This window comes from Rana temporaria, chromosome 5 (genome assembly GCF_905171775.1).
Source record: "Rana temporaria chromosome 5, aRanTem1.1, whole genome shotgun sequence".
Classification (NCBI taxonomy): domain Eukaryota; kingdom Metazoa; phylum Chordata; class Amphibia; order Anura; family Ranidae; genus Rana; species Rana temporaria.
The window spans coordinates 354,275,623-354,297,482 of NC_053493.1; the positions used below are offsets into that span (position 1 = coordinate 354,275,623).

The 21,860-nt window shown below is 42.1% G+C and overlaps 1 protein-coding gene across 1 annotated transcript in view; it reads left to right on the forward strand.

The window, feature by feature from the left end:
- Nucleotides 1-18,699, forward strand: part of OSGIN2 (oxidative stress induced growth inhibitor family member 2) — a 45,602-nt gene extending 26,903 nt beyond the window's left edge. The window contains exons 2-6 of the mRNA XM_040354600.1: nt 1,639-1,777; nt 8,941-9,077; nt 10,486-10,677; nt 14,681-14,772; nt 15,695-18,699. Of these exons, the coding sequence (XP_040210534.1) occupies nt 1,711-1,777; nt 8,941-9,077; nt 10,486-10,677; nt 14,681-14,772; nt 15,695-16,739 (1,533 nt within the window). The 5' untranslated portion in view covers nt 1,639-1,710 and the 3' untranslated portion in view covers nt 16,740-18,699. The remainder of the gene's footprint in view (nt 1-1,638; nt 1,778-8,940; nt 9,078-10,485; nt 10,678-14,680; nt 14,773-15,694) is intronic.
- Nucleotides 18,700-21,860: the final 3,161 nt, after the last annotated feature.

Here is a 21,860-nt window from a genome sequence, read left to right on the forward strand (position 1 = left end):
CATTCAGACCTGCACACAACTACATAAACAGTACCGCTATGCAAAATTTTTAAAACCATTTCAATACCTTTAATTGGGGCGAAATTAGCAGCCACTTTCGGGTATCACTCCCACGGGACTGGGCGTGTCACTTTGTTCCCAGATCGCAATGTCTCCTGGGAGCACAGTGTCTCGCTTCCCAGGAGACGATGTATAACGCTGTATCAGTAATATCACAGGATTTTGTGATCAGCTGTAGTGCTTTGTGAGCTTGTGCTGATAACACTGCCCATGCGCGGGTTAGAATCCCGGAAGTATTTGCTTGTGGGCTTCACAGTGCCCACAAGCAGGATAGAACATGACAGGACACATCTTTTATAAATATTTCTTCACGGCCGAATGTGCATGCGGATGGCTCTAAAATTCAGAGACGTACACTTACAACTATGTTAAAGGCAGTAGATGCACCTAAAAAAAAAAGTTTCCCCGCGGAACCCCTGCTTTAAGTAGAACTAACACCAGATACTTGTTGGCCAAGCTTAATCCATCATCAAAAAGAACTGCCTTGCTGGCTGAGAATGAGTAATTCCAACATCACTCTGCAGGCATTTCTAACTCTCCTATGCACTGGATCCAAGATCTGCAGGCACTGCACTACATGAAATCATCCAAGGAAGCTAGTTTGTTTCCCCAACAGAATCCTGTTCTCTTTGTATTGTTGCCTTTGTGTAAAATCCCTGGTGTTCCTGCCAGTTCCTCCTGCTTTTCTCTTTCAAACTGACTACACTAGGCATAGAAGCACATCCTTCCCAGCATGGTCAGTTCTCTAGCTATACAGGGAACTCCGCCTACTCTACTTTAATGATCAGACCTGTCCTGACACGCCCCTCCTGCACAATCTCAGTGTACTGCTGCTTCTTCTCCCCCAGCTCTTATGCAGCTGAGAACAGAGGGAATGTGATCACTTCTAAAGGGGGGGAATTTTATTGTGTGTGTGTGTGTGTGTGTGTGTGTGTTTATCTATACAAAAAATGTTTTGCCTTTTCATTTCTATTCCAAACTGGGTTGTTTTACTATTGTATTCTTTACAACCACTTTTAGGCCACATTCACACCTGAGCGTAGTGTTTTCGGTCGTTTTGTCGCACGTATTCGCGCGTTTGCATACAGCGTTGTCCGACGTTTTTGAACTTCGTCGTTTTTTATTTTAGCCAATAGGAAAAATGATCATCTCTTTCATCATTTGTTGCTATGTTTGTAGATTTGTTTTTATCTTCCTGGGTGAATGTTCTATTCCACAGAACAGATTATAGTGACAAAACGCCCGTAGAAACGCTTGTTGTCGTGCTAGACGCTTGAAATCGAGCGTTTCCATGGGAATACAAACGTTCAAAAACGCCCAAATCAGCCCGATTTTGAAAGGGTCCAGAACTTGTTTGAGCTTCAGGCATTCGGCTTCAGGCGTTTTGGAGTGGAGATGTGAACCATCTCCATAGAGAATAATGAATTTTTTCCCCTCTAGCTTCAGGCTACAAAACGCTCAGGTGTGAATGCAGCCTTAGTGGGAAACTCTGCAGTTGGTTCACTTCCCAGTGTGTAGGAGCTGTAACACGATGGGATATATAGTATGCTTTAACTTTTTATTTTTTATTTTTTTCAGCCGGTGCCCTGAAACCAGAAGAGCGTGACTTGCTAGGCCAGCATTGAAGCAATAATATTGCGACTTGCAGCAATGCCATTGGCAGAAGAAAACTGTCTCTCGAGCGATCCTCCATTAACTTTGCCTGTGGTTGTTATCGGTAAGATTACCTCCTTCCATCCAAGCAACTCTCCATTCAGGTAGTTGATATTGCAGCTTGCCAATCTAGATTTGGTAACTATCAGTTTTTTCTTTTGAAGGCCTTTTTTTTTTTTTTTTTTTTTCTTTTCTCACCTGGTGATATGGCTAGTAACACACCTCCTGTATTAAAGCTGAAATTTACGCTCCCTATCCTTTATTTTTTTATTATTAATAATAATATTATTATTTTTTGGATCTAAAATGAAGTCCATTTATAATGTGCCTTTAGACACAGGCGAGTAAACAAGTGCTGTGTATTCTTGATTTGAAAAAAAAAAAAAAAAGTGTTTCTGGTCAGTATTATGTGCCAGTGCATGCAAATGCGTGCACATGAGCCTAAATGCTAAAGGATTTTCCCTAGGAATGTATTGCGAATGCACGCAAAAGGAATGCCTAGAATGGCATCCAAAAAAGGAGCTGCTCAAACATCATTACCTAGTGCAAGACGCCTAATACTAATTTAACATGGCCAGCAGCCACATTGGCACACACTGCTGCAGTCACAACTCACAACATGGTAAGTTTTTTTTTTTACAACCAATTATGATCGCCAGGCAGCACTGCCACCAAATGTGACCTACTCAAGTGGATGGGACTTTGTTGCAACTGTGCATAAAACACACACACAGCACGATTCTGCACGATTTTCATTGGTCGATTGGGGTTGATTTACTGAAACTGGAGAGTGCAAAATCTGGTGCATGGAACCAGTCGGGTTTTAACCTCAGCTTTTTCAATTAACCACTTCAGCTCTGGAAGGTTTTGCCTCCTTCCTGACTAGGCCAGTGTTTGCGATACGGCACTGTGTTGCTTTAACGCAAAATGCGATGCTGTACCCAAACAATTTTTTTTTCTCCCCACAAATAGAGCTTTCTTTTGGTGGCATTTGATCACCTCTGCATTTAAATTTTTCATATATAAACAAACAAAAAGACACATCCAGTAGAAAATCGAATTTCTTCAATTTAGGCCAATATGTATTCTGCTACATGTTTTTTTGTAAAAAATCCCAATAAGCATATATTGATGGCGATCCCTCTTCTTCTTTTTTTTTTTTTTTTTTTTTCTCCGGGACTGTGACATTGTGGTAAACAAATCTGACACTAAGGGGGTTATTTACTAAAGGCAAATCCACTTTGCACTACAAGTGCACTTGTAAGTGCAGTCGCTGTAGATCTGAGGGGAAGCTCTGCTCATTTTATCATCCAATCATGTGCAAGCAAAAATGAATTTTTTTTTTCCTTGCATGTCCCCCTCAGATCTACAGCGACTGCACCGACAGAAGTTCTGCATCTTCTTTTTGTAAAATCTATAATCGTGGTGTGGGAAATGTTCAGACGATATTATCCATGCCTGAAATGCGTGATCCTGTACGCCTGTCAGCTGATACTGCCAATCTGTAATATCTTGTTTCCGTATGCATAATGTATAAAGAGAACATACTTCCCAATGAGTCTGCTATGGAATGAAGATAAAACTGGGTTATCTTTGGAAAACCAATTAACTGTGTTAGGAGAATCTCTAATGCATCTGTTCTTTAGTAGGTCAACATACAGGAAAGGTGGCAATAAAATTCTATAACCCATTTCACTCACCAGTACTTAAAGTGACACTAATGGTTTGATTGTTATTTAAAAAAAAAAGTCATACTTGCCTCCCACTGTGCAGCTCATTTTTGCACAGAGTGGCTCCAAAGGCCGTCTTCTGTTGTCCCCTGGCGTCTCTCTTGGCTCCTCCCCCGCATCAGATAACCCCCTCTGGGAAGCGCTCTTCCAAGGGGGTTACCTTGCGGGCGCACTCCCAAGTTCAGCATACGGCGTCCATAGCGGCCGAATTCAGGACTGGGCCCCATCCCCCGCGTCATTGGATTTGATTGACAGCAGCGGGAGCCAATAGTTGCGCTGCTATCAATCTATCCAATCAAGAGCCAAGAACCCCAGGCAAAGATGCAGTGCGGATAAAGTGTGATCAAAAAATGGCGCCCTATTGAATCACACCTCTGCGCTCAAGACAAAGACAATAATAGTAATCACAGCTGTAAATTGGGGGTAAATAGAGGCGCTTGCCAATTAAAATAACTAAAATAACTAAAATGCCAAATATCGCACAGCAACGTATGGATAGTAATGATTAGATCCAAATATATGTTTCACTCCTTGTTTCCAATACCTTCAAAGCATCTAAATTAAGATGAATGAGGTGGAGATAGTGAAAATTAATAATCCAAAAAATAGACTAAAAATAATAATTAATAGTCAACACATTAATATCAATCCAATGGTGTCATAAAACAGTGATAACTTAAGTGATAAATCCGTAGAAAGGACCAAAAACACACAGTGTAAAATCTGAGTGATAAATAATGTTAAAAAATATACATCAATGTTTGTGAATAAATAATCTTCAGAAAAAAATATTATATAAAAAATATAATATGATATAAGCAAAAAATGTTGAGTAAAAAAGGTTGGTGAAAAAATGTGATAAATAATTTCAAGTTAATTAAAGTGTTTCAAGTCAACCTCTATCAGTAGTGGAAAGTTCCAAAAGAAAAGTGCAAGAAAAAAACTTATAGTAAGGTGCCAGTCCAAACTCTTCCAAAAAAAGTGTAAATAGTAATTAAATAAGTGCTGCCATCCACCGCACGAAATTCCAGTGTAGTTTGTGCAGACTCGTGAAGATAATTCCAGCCTCTCACCTCAAAACAGGTTAAACCAGCCTGTTAGATGTATTGAAGGATTCCAGCAATGTAAACTCTATGGGTCACTCCAAAACGTCCACCAAGGGTAAAGCTCCAGACCACTCACATGCAAGTAAATGTAAACTCCATAGTGTAATAGGTTCAACACAATTTTAATAGTGGTTAAAACAAAGTATTACACTCACATTTACCAGGAAGTAAAATCAGCATGCAGCGAGTGTTTGTATGTAAAGAAGTAGATCTCCGCTCTCGGCCGCGAGCGGAGATGACGTCACCGCCGGCACTTTCCTTCACCTGACGCGTTGCGTAGCAGATCAACGCTACTTAGTCATAGGTCCTATGACTAAGTAGCGTTGATGCATGCTGATTTTACTTCCTGGTAAATGTGAGTGTAATACTTTGTTTTAACCACTATTAAAATTGTGTTGAACCTATTACACTATGGAGTTTACATTTACTTGCATGTGAGTGGTCTGGAGCCCCCCGTTTTACTTACCTGAGCCGTGGAAAGTCCTACGCCAAGGCCGCACTGCATCTTTTAAACAAATAAACCACACAATTATATACAAACAGCGCTCAAGTGTGTGTGAATCACACTGTGATAAGGTGATAGGTAATAATAATCTTCAATATAAATGCAAATGAATCAAAAACCCGTGATAAAAGTGTTCATAGGAAAACATAAAGTTCATGGAGGAGCAAAAAGGAAAAAACGCTTCTTTGCTTCTTTCAAGGTGTAAAATCTTCAAATTATATTCAAAATAATCTTCCACCACACCCGATGTGAAACAATAGTGAATCCTCCACCAATAGAAATGGCCACTCACCAGAACAATATGCCTAGCACTCTCGTGTTTTGGCACAGAAGCTTTGTTATAGTTAGTTTAAATCAGCAGGCGAGCTTCCATTCCCAGACAGGTGGACAGATAAAATCCTCAAAAATGAAAAGAGTGTAACATAGTGTGATACCATAAAAGCAATTTTAATCACAAACCACAAACAAAATCTTCAAAGAGTGCACTCACACAGTGCCAAAACGAAAAAAGCGTGATAGATACACATCAAAGATTCCTCAGTATTGTGCGGCTGAAATGCAATGTTCTCGGCGGACCCAAAAATGAACTAGGCAACTCACACCACTCGATCTCCACACTGTATTGGAAATAAACTGAAGCTGGCGTGAAGAGAAACCGGACGCCGGTCACTGGCGAGCAAACATACGACTGGCCTGTCTTCTCACGTTAGCAATTGGTCACTGATCAGATGATAACCAAGCTCCCGATGCCATCCCATGATTAAGTCAAATTTTACGACGAAACATGTCGGGAGCTTGGTTATCATCTGATCAGTGACCAATTGCTAACGTGAGAAGACAGGCCAGTCGTATGTTTGCTCGCCAGTGACCGGCGTCCGGTTTCTCTTCACGCCAGCTTCAGTTTATTTCCAATACAGTGTGGAGATCGAGTGGTGTGAGTTGCCTAGTTCATTTTTGGGTCCGCCGAGACCATTGCATTTCAGCCGCACAATACTGAGGAATCTTTGATGTGTATCTATCACGCTTTTTTAATTTTGGCACTGTGTGAGTGCACTCTTTGAAGATTTTGTTTGTGGTTTGTGATTAAAATTGCTTTTATGGTATCACACTATGTTACACTCTTTTCATTTTTGAGGATTTTATCTGTCCACCTGTCTGGGAATGGAAGCTCGCCTGCTGATTTAAACTAACTATAACAAAGCTTCTGTGCCAAAACACGAGAGTGCTAGGCATATTGTTCTGGTGAGTGGCCATTTCTATTGGTGGAGGATTCACTATTGTTTCACATCGGGTGTGGTGGAAGATTATTTTGAATATAATTTGAAGATTTTACACCTTGAAAGAAGCAAAGAAGCGTTTTTTTCTTTTTGCTCCTCCATGAACTTTATGTTTTCCTATGAACACTTTTATCACGGGTTTTTGATTCATTTGCATTTATATTGAAGATTATTATTACCTATCACCTTATCACAGTGTGATTCACACACACTTGAGCGCTGTTTGTATATAATTTTGTGGTTTATTTGTTTAAAAGATGCAGTGCGGCCTTGGCGTAGGACTTTCCACGGCTCAGGTAAGTAAAACGGGGGGGTAATTCGGATGTTTTTTCACTTTACATAGGATGCTTTAAGGTGAAAAAACAGGCGGGTCTACAACCCTTTAATCACAGCCATAAATTATTTTTTTATGGTTCAAGTAGAACTAAAGTCCGCAGATGCTTGCCTCTGTTCCAGAAATGGAATCGTTGGATTCATCAGAGCGCTGACATCCTCTTCCTGGGCCTTGATTGGCCAGCAGGGGATGACACGACTCCAATGCATGCACACTGGTACAGCGAGAAGAATGTGTATGAGCAGCGCGTGTGAAGCTCACAGTACATTCAGTAGAAGATTGCGAATGGGCGGGTAAGTTAGTTTTTATTGCAGAGGAGGCATGGCCTGTTCACAACTTATGGTATATACTTGAGTATAAGCCGAGTTTTTCAGCACATTTTTTTTTTTTGTGCTGAAAATGCCCCCCTTGGCTTATACTCAAGTCACTGTTTTGCGCCTGATCTCCTGGACTATGGGGACCCGGTACCGGCCGGCTGTAGGTCCCCTTAGTACACATATAGTCCCACTCTTCCTCTACGAGTGTGCAAAGTTTGTTGTCCAGGGACCTACGGCCAAGGAGCACCGATTTTTCAAAGTCGGGCACCCCTTCCATAGACTCCCATGTTAAACGTATGTCTAGTCATGGGGGCACAGTGAGGCATAGTGGGGCATGCAGATGGACACCCTAGGCTTATACTCAAGTCAATAAGTTTTCAGTTTTTTTGTGGTAAAATTAGGTGCCTCGGCTTATATTCAGGTCGGCTTATACGCGAGTATATACGGTATATTGTTTTTATCTTCTCCATGTAGTTTTTACACTTAGTTTACTGCTTTATCTATAGACACAGCAAAGCATGCGACTGCTGGAAGGGGGGCTAACGCACAAGGGGGTCGGCACTGTGTAGCTACTCTTTGATTTAGGAAGGCAGCAAAGGCCATGGCAAAACCTTCAGTTTACGCCTCTTGATGTAATCCCCCGTGGATTTTGAGGTGTGTTTAGGATCATTATCCATTTGTAGAAGCCATCCTCTCTTTAACTTCAGCTTTTTCACAGATGGCATCAAGTTACCAAATTTTCTGAAATTTTATTGAATCCATTTTTCCTTCTACTCGTGAAATGTTCCCTGTGCCACTGTCTGCAATACAACCCCAAAGCATGATTGATCCACCCCCCTCCTTAACAGTTGGACAGAGGTTCTTTTCCCTAAATTCTGTGCCCTTTCTTCTCCTAACGTACCTTTGCTCATTCCGGCCAAAAAGTTTTATTTTAACCTCATCGGTCCACAGAACTTGTTTCCAAAATGCATCAGGCTTGTCTATATGTTTATTTGCAAAGTTCAAACGCAGATTTTTGTGGTGAGGAAGAAGTTTTCTTCTGATAAATCTTCCATGAAGACCATATTTGTACAAGTATCTCTTTATAGTGGAATAGTGTACCACAACTCCAGTGTCTGCCAGATCTTTCTGGAGGGATCGTGCAGTCAAACGTGGGTTTTAAATTGCTTCTCTCACAATCCTGTGAGCTGTTCAGTCTGATATTTTTCTTGGTCTTCAGATCTTGCTTTAACTTCCACTGTTCCTGATGACTGCCATTTCTTAATTACATTCCGAACAGAGGATATTGACATCTGAAAACACTTTGCTATCTTCTTATAGCCTTCTCCAGCTTTGTGAGCGTCAACTATTTTCAATTTTCTAGACAACTGCTTAGAAGAACCCATGGTGCTGATTGTTGGGGCAAGGTCGGATGAGTCTGGGCATTGAAAACCTTTGAGATTGACATCACCTGGTCTTCCCAGACGATGATTGAGAACAATCCATGACACTGGCAGGTCTCAGCTTTGAAAAGGGGGCAGTGCATGCTATAAATTCTGCAGGGTGCCCAAACTTTTGCAGACGCCATTTTTTTGTTTTCTGTAATTTTGAAAGTGTAAATGATGGAAATAAAATCTAACTTTTATTGACATATTATAAGAATGTCTAATCTGTAATTTGATGCCTTTTGGAGATTTTTCCATCTTTCCTTGGCTTCGTTATGCACATTAATACAAATTCTTACCTGGGGTGCCCAAACTTTCGATCCCCACTGTAGGTGGTATAATATAGTCGCAGCCTTGGTTAGGAACTGGAGACCTTCCAGGACCTGTTATCTTCTGTTATACTGCACATGAAAGGAATGAAGGGCCTCTCCAATAGGATGCATAATGGGTCAGGCAATCAGTATAAATGTGTGTTGCAGATCTAAACTATAGTGTAGGAGATGCTTGAGGTTTTCCTTTTTTTTTCTATTACAGGGAATGGACCTTCTGGGATCTGCCTGTCATACCTGTTATCGGGATACAGGCCATATCTGTCTCCGGACAGCCTGCACCCCAATCCAATCTTGCACAGCAAGCTAGAGGAAGCAAGGCACCTCTCCATCCCCGAACAGGTAGATGCAGTGCTGGTTGTACATGTGGTCCTATTTTACTGTACTTTGTTGTGAATATGGATATACTGGGAAACCTGTGTATAGTATGGTCCCTTTTTATAGAAAGCTGTCGCTGGCACTTTTTTTGTGTGTAAAATATTATATACACACACACATACACACGTACACGTGTATAGATGCAATCTAAAAGGCTTCCATCAGATTTGATGAGAAACTGACAACTTTACCTGTTGTGAGATGGATCTAATCAGGGGCAGACTGACCATTCGGGCACTGCCCGAGGGCCCCATGCCACTAGAGGGCCCCATCAGGGTTGCCAGCCTCAGTAAAACCAGGGACAGTATGTAAAAATCTGTTTTAGCTGCCCCGCCTCTCCAGTACCTTTTCAGTGTGTGTATATGTATATTCTATGTGTGTGTATTGTGTATGTATACTGTACGTGTGTATACTGTGTGGCCCCATAATCTATTGCCCGGGCGCCCCATAATCTCCTATTGCCCGGGGGCAAGTCCACCCCTGGTTCTTCATTCTAAGAGTGGGCACCCGGCCGTGACAGCTTTCGGATTCACGGCCGGGCATCCACTGCGCATGCGCGAGCGGCGCGGTGCTGCGCCATCCGATTGGACAGACGATCGCCTGGGACCTGTCACGTGTCCCAGGCGATCGCCTACAGGGAGGGGCTGCCAAAAGGCGATATGACTATTCGCCTTAGCAGCCCCTCGGCGGAAGGAGGAAGTGTGACAGGAAGTTCTACTCTTCCTGAAGCCCCCACTCCCCCCCCCAAAAAAAAATGACATGCCAAATGTGGAATGTAAGGCGGCGAGGAGTGGATTAAGCGGAAGTTCCACTTTTGGGTGGAACTCCACTTTAATGTCTTAATCGCTGGCAACAAAAGTGAGTACACCCCTAAGTGAAAATGTCCAAATTGGGCCCAAAGTGACAATATTTTGTGTGGCCACCATTATTTTCCAGCACTGCCCTCTTGGGCATGGAGTTCACCAGAGCTTCACAGGTTGGCACTGGAGTTTTCTTCCACTCCTCCATGATGACATCACAGAGCTGGTGGATGTTAGATTCCTTGCGCTCCTCCACCTTCCATTTGACAATGCCCCACAGATGCTCAATAGGGTTTAGGTCTGGAGGCATGCTTGGCCAATCCATCACCAGTTTGCTTTGTAGGAATAAATCAATGCTAATGTTGGGTGTCCTATATGTGGGGATCTTTCTGCATTATGTACATTTTTTTTTTTTTACATTTTAGAATGGGGCCCTGACTGTAAAAAACCCTGGCTTATAGTTTGAAGGCCAGCATACTAGTGTATGTAATTTCATCTTTCCTGAATGACCAATATGTTTATTTCTGTTTTGTGTGTGTGTTATATTTTTATATATATATTTTTTTTAACAGGATTTGGAATACTTGTCAGAAGGGCTGGAAGGCCGCTCCTCTAATGCAGTGGCAGTGTTGTTTGACACTCTCCTTCACCCGAATGCTGATTTTGGGTTTGATTACCAATCTGTTCTACAGTGGAAACTGGAACAAGAGCATTATATTCCCCATATAGTACTCGGCAAGGGACCCCCAGGTGGAGCATGGCATGTAAGTTGGTGTTATTGGTGTATAAAGCCGTAGATCTCCTAAGCAATGAAGTCTTCCCACAACGGTGTTGTCACTTGCTGTGCAGAATGTTGATATCTATTGTGACCTGAAGAGACCACTGTTTATTTTTTTTATTTTTTTAATCTAGTATACAGTTGTGCTCATAAGTTTACATACCCTGGCAGAATTTATGATTTCTTGGCCATTTTTCAGAGAATATGAATGATAACACAAACTTTTCTTTCACTCATGCTTAGTGTTTGGCTGAAGCCATTTATTATCAATAAACTGTGTTTACTTTTTTTAAATCATAATGGCAACAGAAACTACCCAAATAACCCTGATCAAAAGGCCTGATAACATGCACACAAGTTGACACAAAGGGGGTTTGAATGGTTATTAAAGGGGTTGCAAATATCAAATATCAAAATATCACCAAAAGAAAGCTCTATTTGGGGGGGAAAAAAGGACATCAATTTTGTTTGGGAGCCACGTCGCATGACAGTGCAATTGTCAGTTAAAGTGATGCAGTGCCGAATCGCAAAAAGTGGCCCAGTCTTTGGCCAGCCAAATGGTCTGGGGCTTAAGTGGTTAAAGGTAACCATACTCGCCTGTGATCTGTTTGTGTGTGTGTGTGTGTGTGTGTGTGTGTGTATATATATATATAAAAGATCAATGCGTTTCTGGACCCCTGACAGACCCTTGCATCTTTCATCCAGTGCTGCACTGATTCTGAATTCTGAGTCACGGGGAAAGCAAAAGAATTGTCAAAGGATCTGTGGGGAAAGGTAGTTAAACTGTATACAACAGGAAAGGGATATAAAAAGATATCCAAGGAATTAAGAATTCCAATCAGCAGTGTTCAAACTCTAATCAAGAAGTGGAAAATGAGGGGTTCTGTTGAAATCAAACCACGGTCAGGTAGACCAACTAAAATTTCAGCAAAAACTGCCTGGAAAATTGTTCAGGATGCAAAGAAAAACCCACAAATAACTTCAGGTGAAATACAGGACTCTCTGAAAACATGCCAAATTTGAGCCTTTTGGCCACAACCATAAACGCTACATTTGGAGAGGAGTCAACAAGGCCTATGATGAAAGGTTCACCATTCCTACTGTGAAACACGGAGGTGGATCTCTGATGTTTTGGGGATGTGTGAGCTACAAAGGCACAGGAAAATTGGTGGAGTATGAATGCAGTATGTTATCAAATGCTGGAGGAACATTTTTTATTCATCAACCATAAATCGTTGCATGGGACCTACTTGGACATTCCCACATGACAATGATCCAAAACACAAGGCCAAGTCGACCTGTCATTGGCTACAGCAGAATAAAGTGAAGGTTCTGGAGTGGCCATCTCAGTCTCCTGACCTCAATATCATTGAGCTACACTAGGGAGATCTCAAACATGCAGTTCATGCAAGACAGCCCAAGAATTTAGAGGAATTGGAGGCTTTTTGCCAAAAACACTCTGTTAACATCTGAGAATTGAGGAGACCAGTTGCTGGAGTGTTGTAAGAGGAATCTTGTCCCATTCTTGCCTTATATAGGATTCTAACTGCTGAACAGTCCTGGGTCATATTTTTTTATTTTCAAGATGTGCCAAATATTTGCAGTTGGTGAAAGGTCTGGACTGCAGGCAGGCCAGTTAGGCACCCGGATTTTTCCACGAATATTTGCGCTCGCAACTTGTATATTAAGACCATAACAAAACAGACTCGGGCAGGACAGAAAAAACACAGCAGCCATCATAAACATTGTTGATCACGATATGAGTATTAGTAGAATGTTCATATGCAGCTCTTAATTGAATGTATGAAACCCAAAAGGACAAATGGAAAAGGAAGGAGGGTCCCCTGCAGCGACTTTAGCGTGTGAGCCCACACGCCACATCAATGTGCCCAGGGCTTTTTTTCAGGGGGAACTTGGGGGAACTCAGTTCCACCACCTCTGGCTCAGACCCTTTGGTGCCTGCTCACAACAATCACTTGTAAACACAGAAGTCTGGTTTCTGTGTTTACAGCTCTGCACTCTGTGTGTAACCACCTGAACTCTGCACTCTGTATGTAATGCAATTCTGGTATTTAATTATTTTTGACTCTTCTACTGTTTGTGAAATCTGAACGGGGTCGTGGTTGAGTTCCTGCACCTATTTTCTGAGAAAAAAAGCTCTGAATGTGCCAATATCAAATGCCCTTACCAGAAAGTTGATTCTCACAGGGCCTCACAGGGAGCTCAATCTTTCTCCAGTAATCTACCAGAATGATCCGACTGCACAGCCAGGCATCAAGGTATCCCTCCAAAGCAGAGCAAATAACACAGTCACAGGATGGACATCAGGATTCCTCCTCCTCTTTCCAGGACTCCAGCGTTTTCACAGATCATAAAAAAATCGATGGATCAAAGGGCCACTGCCATTAAAGCGGGAGTTCTCCCATAAATGTTTTTTTACCCTTAGATGGATGCTCATTTAGTCTAGGGGAATGGGCTAATTGTTTTAAAATCCGAGCAGTACTTACCATTGTAGAGGGCTATCTTCTCCGCCACTTCCGGGTATGGGTCTTCGGGACTGGGCGTTCCTTCTTGATTGACAGGCTTCCGACGGTCGCATCCATCGCGTCACGAGTAGCCGAAAGAAGCTGAACGTTGGTGCGGCTCTATACTGCGCCTGCGCACCGACGTTCGGCTACTTTCGGAAAATAGTGACGCGATGGATGCGACCGTCGGAAGCCTGTCGGAAGACTGTCAATCAAGAAGGAACGCCCAGTCCCGCAGCCCATACCCGGAAGTGGCGGAGAAGATCGCTCTCTAAAAAGGTAAGTACAGCTTCGATTTTAAAACAACTAGCCAATTCCCCTAGACTAAGAGTAAAAATAGCAATTTAGCGGTGAACCTCCGCTTTAAAAAAAAAAAAAAAAAAAAACTCCTCAGCTGTCTTCATAAAAATCGCAGATAAAAATCCCAAAGTACTGCGGTTTATAGCGTGCTTTTGGATTCATCAGATTTTTGTGAAGACCGCTGTATTTTGCATTGGATTTTAAGAAAGAAAGTCTTTTATTCAAGGTTGTCTGGATGAGAAATCTTGTCTGCTTCTACCTCCTATATTGTAATATAAATGAAGATTACATGGAGCAGAATTTAAGCTTTTATTACAATATGGGTGTTGGGCTTTATGGCTTGTTGAAGAGCAAGGAGTGGCCGATTCGGATTTTGAAGTGTTAGAAGCATGGAGGCCCCATACAACTTTATTTTTATTTTTTTCTAATACATTTATTTTTCTGATTAAATGCATTTGTTTTATTTTCCTTGTTTTCAGAGGAGATCTGCTTGTTCCTCAATGGCATTTAATTTTTTCGTGCAAGCAGAAGCTTTTGATTTTGTTCAGGTACATCCGTATTGGCCTGCAATTACCATGAACTGGTGATCTTTAGGCTTCATTTCCATGGACGTTTTTACAGCCACTTTTCTGAGCTTTTTCTGCAGCTTAAAAATGGCTCTCCATGTTAGTCTATGGCCTCATTCCCACCATGACGTTTTTGAGCTGTAGATGGCTGAGACGTTTTTAAGCTGCAAAAAAAAAACAGGTCTAGTGCGTTCTGAAGCTCCAGCCTTAGAGCTGTAAAAACTCCAGACGTTAAACGCTCAAAAAAACGCGCAAAAACGCTAAAAACAGATACCGATGCGTTTTTGAGCTCCAGCTCAAAAAATAAATAAATAAATAAATAAAAATAAAAAAAACATGGACAGGCGTTTTTAAGCTGTAAAAAGGCTAAAAAAAGTGTCTGTAAAAACGTCCATGGAAATGAAGCCTTATAGTTGTACCGTTCAGTATGTGGGTTCTCCATCTCCTTGCCATCTAGCCACTACAATCCAGTGGAGATGCTATTTTAGCCTTATTTTGGTTGAACAGCAGGTTATCCAAAACTTGTAATACTTATATATTTATTTTTCTCTGTATTCTCTTCACCTTTTTGCTTGTCCTTTTTATTTCCTTTGCCCAGGATATGGAAGGATCCATTTTAACGCTTAGTCTTGGTGACTGGATGGAACTACCGGGACTTAAGTTTAAAGACTGGGTCTCTGGTAAGAGGCGGTAAGTTTCTTACATTATTTGTTGGCGATTTCTGCTGGGCCTTGTAAAATGCCTGAAAGTGAATCTGAATATTTTCCCCTAACCAAATCTATTCCTCCAACATGAACATTAAAGGATAAAGTCCACCCCAACACTAAAATGGCTATATCCACAATCTAACACTAACCTAGCTAGCCCTATAAAGAAGAAATTTATGTATGGGTATGTATGTATGTATGTATGTATGTGTATGTGTGTGTGTGTGTGTGTGTGTGTGTGTGTGTGTGTGTGTGTGTATGTATGTATGTATGTATGTATATATATATATATATATATATATATATATATATATATATAAAAATGTAATCCAATCTGGTCTCCAGCAGCAGAAGCTCTGCAGAGGACACAGCCGACAACAGCTGTGAAATGAATGGGAAGCATCATCACTCATAGACTTTCTATGGGGCTTCCGTTGTTGGCTGTGTCCTCTGCACCCACCTTCATAGCGAAGCCACGGCTGACAGATCAGCATGGGATCGGGGTTCAGCTTCAAAAAAGGTATGTATATTGATTTTCATCTTTACCGGGTTAGATAGGTTAGTGTTAGATCAACGATGTCTGTAGATGTACAAAGTTTAGTGTTAGGGTGCACTTATCCTTTAAACTTCAATTCCACCACCAAAAATGTCATGCGCCAATACAAATCTTTGGTACTGCCCTGGAAATACAGGAGTACAATATGGAGGCTGCACAGCCTGATAACTGTCTTAAGTGGGATTTTTGTGGTTGGTTCTTGAGTAGTGTGTTTTAGATAGTATACTGACTTTTTGATCGTTACAGAAGTCCAATATGGTGGTTTGATTGAAAAAACGAAATGGCAACTACTTTTATTTTTTTTTGGAATTCTTGCATATAACATTTTCAATTTCTCCTCTTTGCGCAGAAATACCAAAAGTGACCGTGCTACCCCAGCAGAAGTGGCTGCTTATTACAAACATTATGTTAAAATAATGGGAATTCAAAGAAACTTTGTGGACAGCACCTATGTTACTTCTGTGGCAAGACCCTACCGCGAGCAGGAGGAGTCGGACGGCCATGATTCTGAAGATGTTGCACCAGAAGAGCCTTGCATTGACAAAGAAAATGGAGAGCCCATGCTAAAGAAGAACTGGGAAATCCATGGCTATCGGCGGGCAGCTGATGGCTCTCACCAGCCCTTTTGTCTTTTTTCAGAAACGGTTATTCTTGCCACAGGAACATTTGATGCACCTGCTCGACTTGAGGTTATTGGAGAGGATCTTCCGTTTGTTTCACATTCCATTGCAGAGTTTGAAGATGCTGTTGGCAAAGGAAGACTGAGTGGAGCCGTAGACCCAGTTTTGATTGTCGGGGCTGGGTTGACGGCAGCGGATGCCGTTTTGTGTGCTCACAACAATAACATTCCAGTCATCCATGTTTTCCGTAGAAGACTCAATGATCCAAGTCTTATTTTTAAACAATTGCCAAAAAAACTATATCCAGAATACCACAAGGTATATCACATGATGTGTACACAACTCAGTACTGTTGCTTCCAACTTATATCCCCCTTATACAAGTTACCCAGAGCATGTTGTACTATCTTTCAAGCCTGATATGAAGGTTGTCCTTCAAAGTAACAATGGAATTAAAAAAGTCATAAAGATCTCCACAGCTTTAGTCTTGGTAGGTTCACATCCAAATTTGTTTTTCTTGAAAGAGCAAGGTCGAAATTTGGGGCATATTCCCAACCAGCCAATTACCTGCAAGGGTAATCCTGTAGAAATTGATCCATATACTTACGAGTCCTCCAAAGAACCAAATCTTTTTGCCCTTGGTCCACTTGTTGGTGACAACTTTATCAGGTTTCTTAAAGGTGGAGCACTTGCCATAACAAGATGTCTGGAATTAAGGCAGAAGAAGAAAAGACATCGACTCGTAGAAAGTGGAAGAGATGATGGTGTGTCATAAGTTTACCATGCACTCATGTCTACTTCTGCTACTCTGGAAACCTTCTCTAACACTCTTTCGTGATCTGCAAAGGTGCAGATTTCATCAGTATGTGTTTTTGCACAGTGCAATGTATTTCATAACCTATGGCAAGACTTAAAAGAAAAACCTTTGCTGCTTTTGTAGAAGATCCTAGAAGCCTACCCAGACTTCTTGTGACATGAAAGAATTATATAGTTTATTGTGCAATTTGTTACATATACAGTATATTCTGTTTTATGCATTTTCAGTATCTAATTCCATTGACTGTAAGCTGCTTCTTTTTTTTTTTTTATGTTCTGTTTTATTTTGGGGCTATAGGTTAAATGAAAGGTAGATGCATCTTATTTTTGCATCCATTTGCTCCCCTATTTCAAAACACTAATTCACTTCAAGTCAAGGTTTTGTAAAATGTTATAGGTTTGTGCTCCACTGAGCATACAGAAGAATGAGCTCAAGAGCCTGAAAATCTTACCTAGGCAAGGACACAGATGTACTGAATTCCAGCAATCAGTGGGAGTTCAGCATACATTAAGGGCCGGTTCACACTACAATTTTGCATTCCAGGTGCAATTCTGCATGTCCATTTATATATGTGTGTGCATTTTTTTTACTAGTAATGGCAGTGATCAGCAACTTCTAGCGGGACTGCGATATTGCGGCAGACAAATCGGACCCCGACACTCTTTGGACGGGACCAGTGACACTAATACAGTGATAAAAATATGCACAGTAACTGTACTAAAGACACTGGCTGAGAAGGGGTTAACATCAGGGGTGATTAAAGGGCGTGTGCCTAGCCTTTGCTGTCTCAATGTGGGGGAGGTTCATTTGTTATGGGAAGGCATTGATCCATGTTCCTGCTTTGCAGAAACACAGGCTCAATACCTTCCCTATTGACAGGACGCAAATCTGCCTTGTTTACATTGCCGTTCTGTCAGCATAATAAACAATTGGCGGGTGCCAGTGGAAATCGAGTCCACAGTACCTACCGCTGGGCTCCCCCGTGCGTGCACCAGACCCGGACATGTCAGCTCACGTACTAGGTACATGATCTGGCACATCGCGACTGCCTTGTCGCAGTATATCTGTGGTGAATCTCAATTCAGGACATGTGCACTTCTGCTGCATTTATGTGCTTTTTGATGCATTTTGCCATGTTCCAGATGTGTTCCATACAGAAAAAATATGCAGCATGTCCCACTTTTGCTCGTAGCCCTGCACTGGTGTGAACAAGTGCGATTAGAATACATGGATTTATACACTGCATGTGTTGTTTTTTTTTTTTGTATTTGATGCTGATTTAAAAACACACTGGACTGCATCTGGTGTGAGCCAGCCCTCAATCTGAAGGATTGAACCCCTTTCACAGAGCCGCTGGTCCGTTTCGGCTGCTACCGGGGCACTTTAAACTCCCATTTTTTGCCAATTTCATTCCAATGAATTCAGCAATCCCAACCCAAAGATGCTGATTGCAGGAATTTTCATAATGTCCCGCAAGCGCACCGCCCGAATGTGAAAAGTCACACTTAAATGAATGGGAGGCGGTTTTCAGGCGCTTAGCAGAGGCTATTTCCAGAGCTAAAGCACCTGAAAACCGCCCCAGTGTGAAACGGAGTAGTAGGATTTGCAGCAATTCAAATGTAGAAATATAAAGTGGCGGTTCAGAAATCCATATGTAGGTTTACATGCACTTATTTATCTCCTGCTACCCGTTTAGGAAAATTCATATTGCACTGATGTCATTTTAAGCAGTTATTAGTATGCAGCGTTCCATAATAAAATGTATGCTTTTTACATAAAAGCAGAACTAACATATCTAGATGCTATTGCTCTATCCTCTTTGAGCAATCGGGGTTGCAGAAGTGGAGGTGACACAACTGTTTTCCTTGAAATAGTATTAAACCCTTTGCATTTTTTGGCCTAATGCTTTGAGCATAATGACCTACCAGGGATATGCAATGAGCGGACCTCCAGCTGTTGCAAAACTACAAGTCCCATCATGCCTCTGCCTCTGGGTGTCATGCTTGTGGCTGTCAGAGTCTTGCTATGCCTCATGGGACTTGTGGTTCTACAACAGCTGGAGGTCCACTAATTGCATATCACTGACCTAAACAATCTCCGGGAAAGCCTTTAATATTCTTTCCACTAGCAATTGCAGTTTACTTTTAATGTTGCTTCCCTGACCTTAAAGAGGATTTCCAATCTATTTTGTGTTTATTAAAAGCTGGCAACTAAGTGTAGCTGCAGACTTTTACTAAACGCACACTCGCCTGTCCCAGGATTGAGCGATGTGCTCACCTGAGCTGTCTCTCCCCTCGGTCTTCTGTCCCCCGTCTGCAAGACCAGTCCCTGCAACTTCATCTCCCTCCCACCGTGGCTGTGACATATCCTCTGATGCTGTCAAGTCCCCATTTTGACAGCGACATAGAAATGGTTGGGGACTTTGAATGAGGCATATAGACTGCCGCACCAGCACATGCCTCCATCCCCGAAATTGGAACAAGAAAAGAAGTTGGGACTTTAAATGAGATGCGATTTGATGCAAACAGTAGTAAAGTAATAAATGCGTAATAACCAAGCTCAAACTTACCACCCAAACAGCAAGCCACCTTCAACTGTCTAACTGTATGTTGACAGCGAGTGGGTGGATCTTCTCCCCCTGTTCACTGCCACAATCTAAAGAAAACTTGTCAGTGCAGGGCTTCTCCCACCCGGCCTCGTCATCCATTCACAGAATTCTGTGACTGGGAAAACTACAAATCCCAAGAGCCCTTGTGGCTGACAGCTTGTTTGTTCGCAGTGAACTACCATGGTGCTGTTGTGGTAGTTCATTGTCTCTTCCTGTCGTTGTGTATCTGCTGGCCTGTACGATGTAAGAGCAGACAGATACACTGACAAATCTGCAGGAGTCCTGCAATGCCCCCGCATTCTGCTGATTCAATGCTTTTACAGCAGTGGTCATCAACCCTGTCCCCAGGGCCCACTAACAGGCCAGGTTTTAAGTATTACCTTGGGGAGATGCAGACTGGAATATTGCAATCACTGAGCAGCAAATGATGTCACCTGTGATGTATTTCAGTTATCTTGCAAACCTGGCCTGTTAGTGGGTCCTGAGGACAGACAGGGGTGATGACCACTGCTTTACAGGCTCCAAATAGGGGGGGACAGGGGGAAGCACTCCCCCCCACAAAGATATGCATTTGTTTTATTATTTTATTTCCCCTTTTTAGGCCCTTAGATCTAAGCGAGCATTTACTATTTGAAGTGCAGTGCCAACCCCCCTGCAAGGGAGCATTTTTCCTTTCTTCAGAATGGGCTTTATCTTTCAGACAAAATGCAGAAATAATCTAACATGCCTATGTTAAATTCGACAGATCTATGCCAAAAATAAGTATGTTAGGGAAAAAATGTAAAATCTCAATGAATTGGGGGGGAAGTAATGGACGGGTGATGAATTAATCGCCAAATAATGCAGAAATAAAAATACTGCATGTAATAGACCAGGGATCCTCAAACTACGGGCCTCCGGTTGCTGCAGAACTACACATCCCATGAGGCATTGTAAGACTCTGACATTCACAGACATGACTAGGCATGATGGGAATTGTAGTTCCGCAACAGCTGGAGGGCCATAGTTTGAGGATCCCTGTAATAGACTTATGAGAAGTGAAGATTAGACCTTTTATGTCAAATTGCTGCTCCAAATCTGTTACTGTCACATCTCAACAACCCCCAGCAAACTTAGGAAAATTCGATCAACAGACTTGGTCTGACCTTTTAAAGCAGAAATGTAATTGGCATACAAATTAGAGGGTTGATATTCTGCCATACACTACCAAATATAAATTAGTACAATTTGGTCAGAGGAAATCCATTCCAGCTGTCCATTCTGAATTCCTCCAATGCTTCTATACCAGGGATCCTCAAACTACGGCCTCCAGTTGTTGCAGAACTACACATCCCATGAGGCATTGTACGACTCTGACATTCACAGACATGACTAGGCATGATGGGAATTGTAGTTCTGCAACAGCTGGAGGGCCGTAGTTTGAGGATCCCTGTTCTATATGAACCACGCTCTGCACTCCGTCTCAGGCTGGCTTATAGTGGATAAAGGCCAGCTTAATGCCACCTGCCCCCATCTACTTGTCGCAGAAACAGTCTACCCCACAGCCACCCCTTGTAATAAACAGATCATGTCGGCACTTACAGGCTGGGGACTTTTGTCCAAAGTTACCAATCTTATATCTGTACAATGGCAGCCTATGATCTGCTTTTTGCAGCCTTCATTTTTTTTTTTTATAAAATGTATTCTCTTCTCTCTTAGGCCTCGTCACATAGACGGGCATATGGTAGGCAGTGCTCCCAATGTGATAGCCATGCGGGGGCACTGCCCCATACCCAGACACTGTGTTTTGGGGTCATGCACCAGCACCCACATGGCTGCCAAACTGGGAGCAGTAGTGTCAGTGCAACCTGTGCGTCCCAATAGATATCACTGGGACTGTCTGCATGGGGATGCAAGGAACACGTCTGCATCCCTGTGCAGGCAAGCATGGCCCTCGCATGGGCATACACAATTTTACCCCCTTGTGAACGTGGTCTTGGCATTTCATCCTGTGAGACGGGTCTGACAAGTTTTGGCTTTGCAGTTCTCTGCAGGCATGTCCATTGAGATTTGCAGCCTATGTATCCTGGTCTACATGATGCCTATTTTTGCCTCCTAGTTGGCTGACATTTTGGTACAGAAACATGAATCGTTGATCTGCTCCTAAGGGGGCATATTCAGTATAAATCCTATATCATCATCATCATCGGTGTTAAAGTTTCTGGATTTTGTTTGGTGTCATGAAGTATTAAATACAAGTCAAATAGCAGCATTTGGTTTAAGACTGGCCAATTTAATTTCTCCTGTCTGCACCTACACGGGATCGGTGAACTAGCATGCCAGTAGCCTGGCGTTGGGTTGGTATTTGGAAACTATTAGGTAGATTCAGAAAGAGTTAGGCCGGCTTATCAGTAGATACCCTGACCTAACTCCGAATCTACACCGATGTATGTTTAAGCTTATGCTCAAACAGAGATACGCTTAAACATATC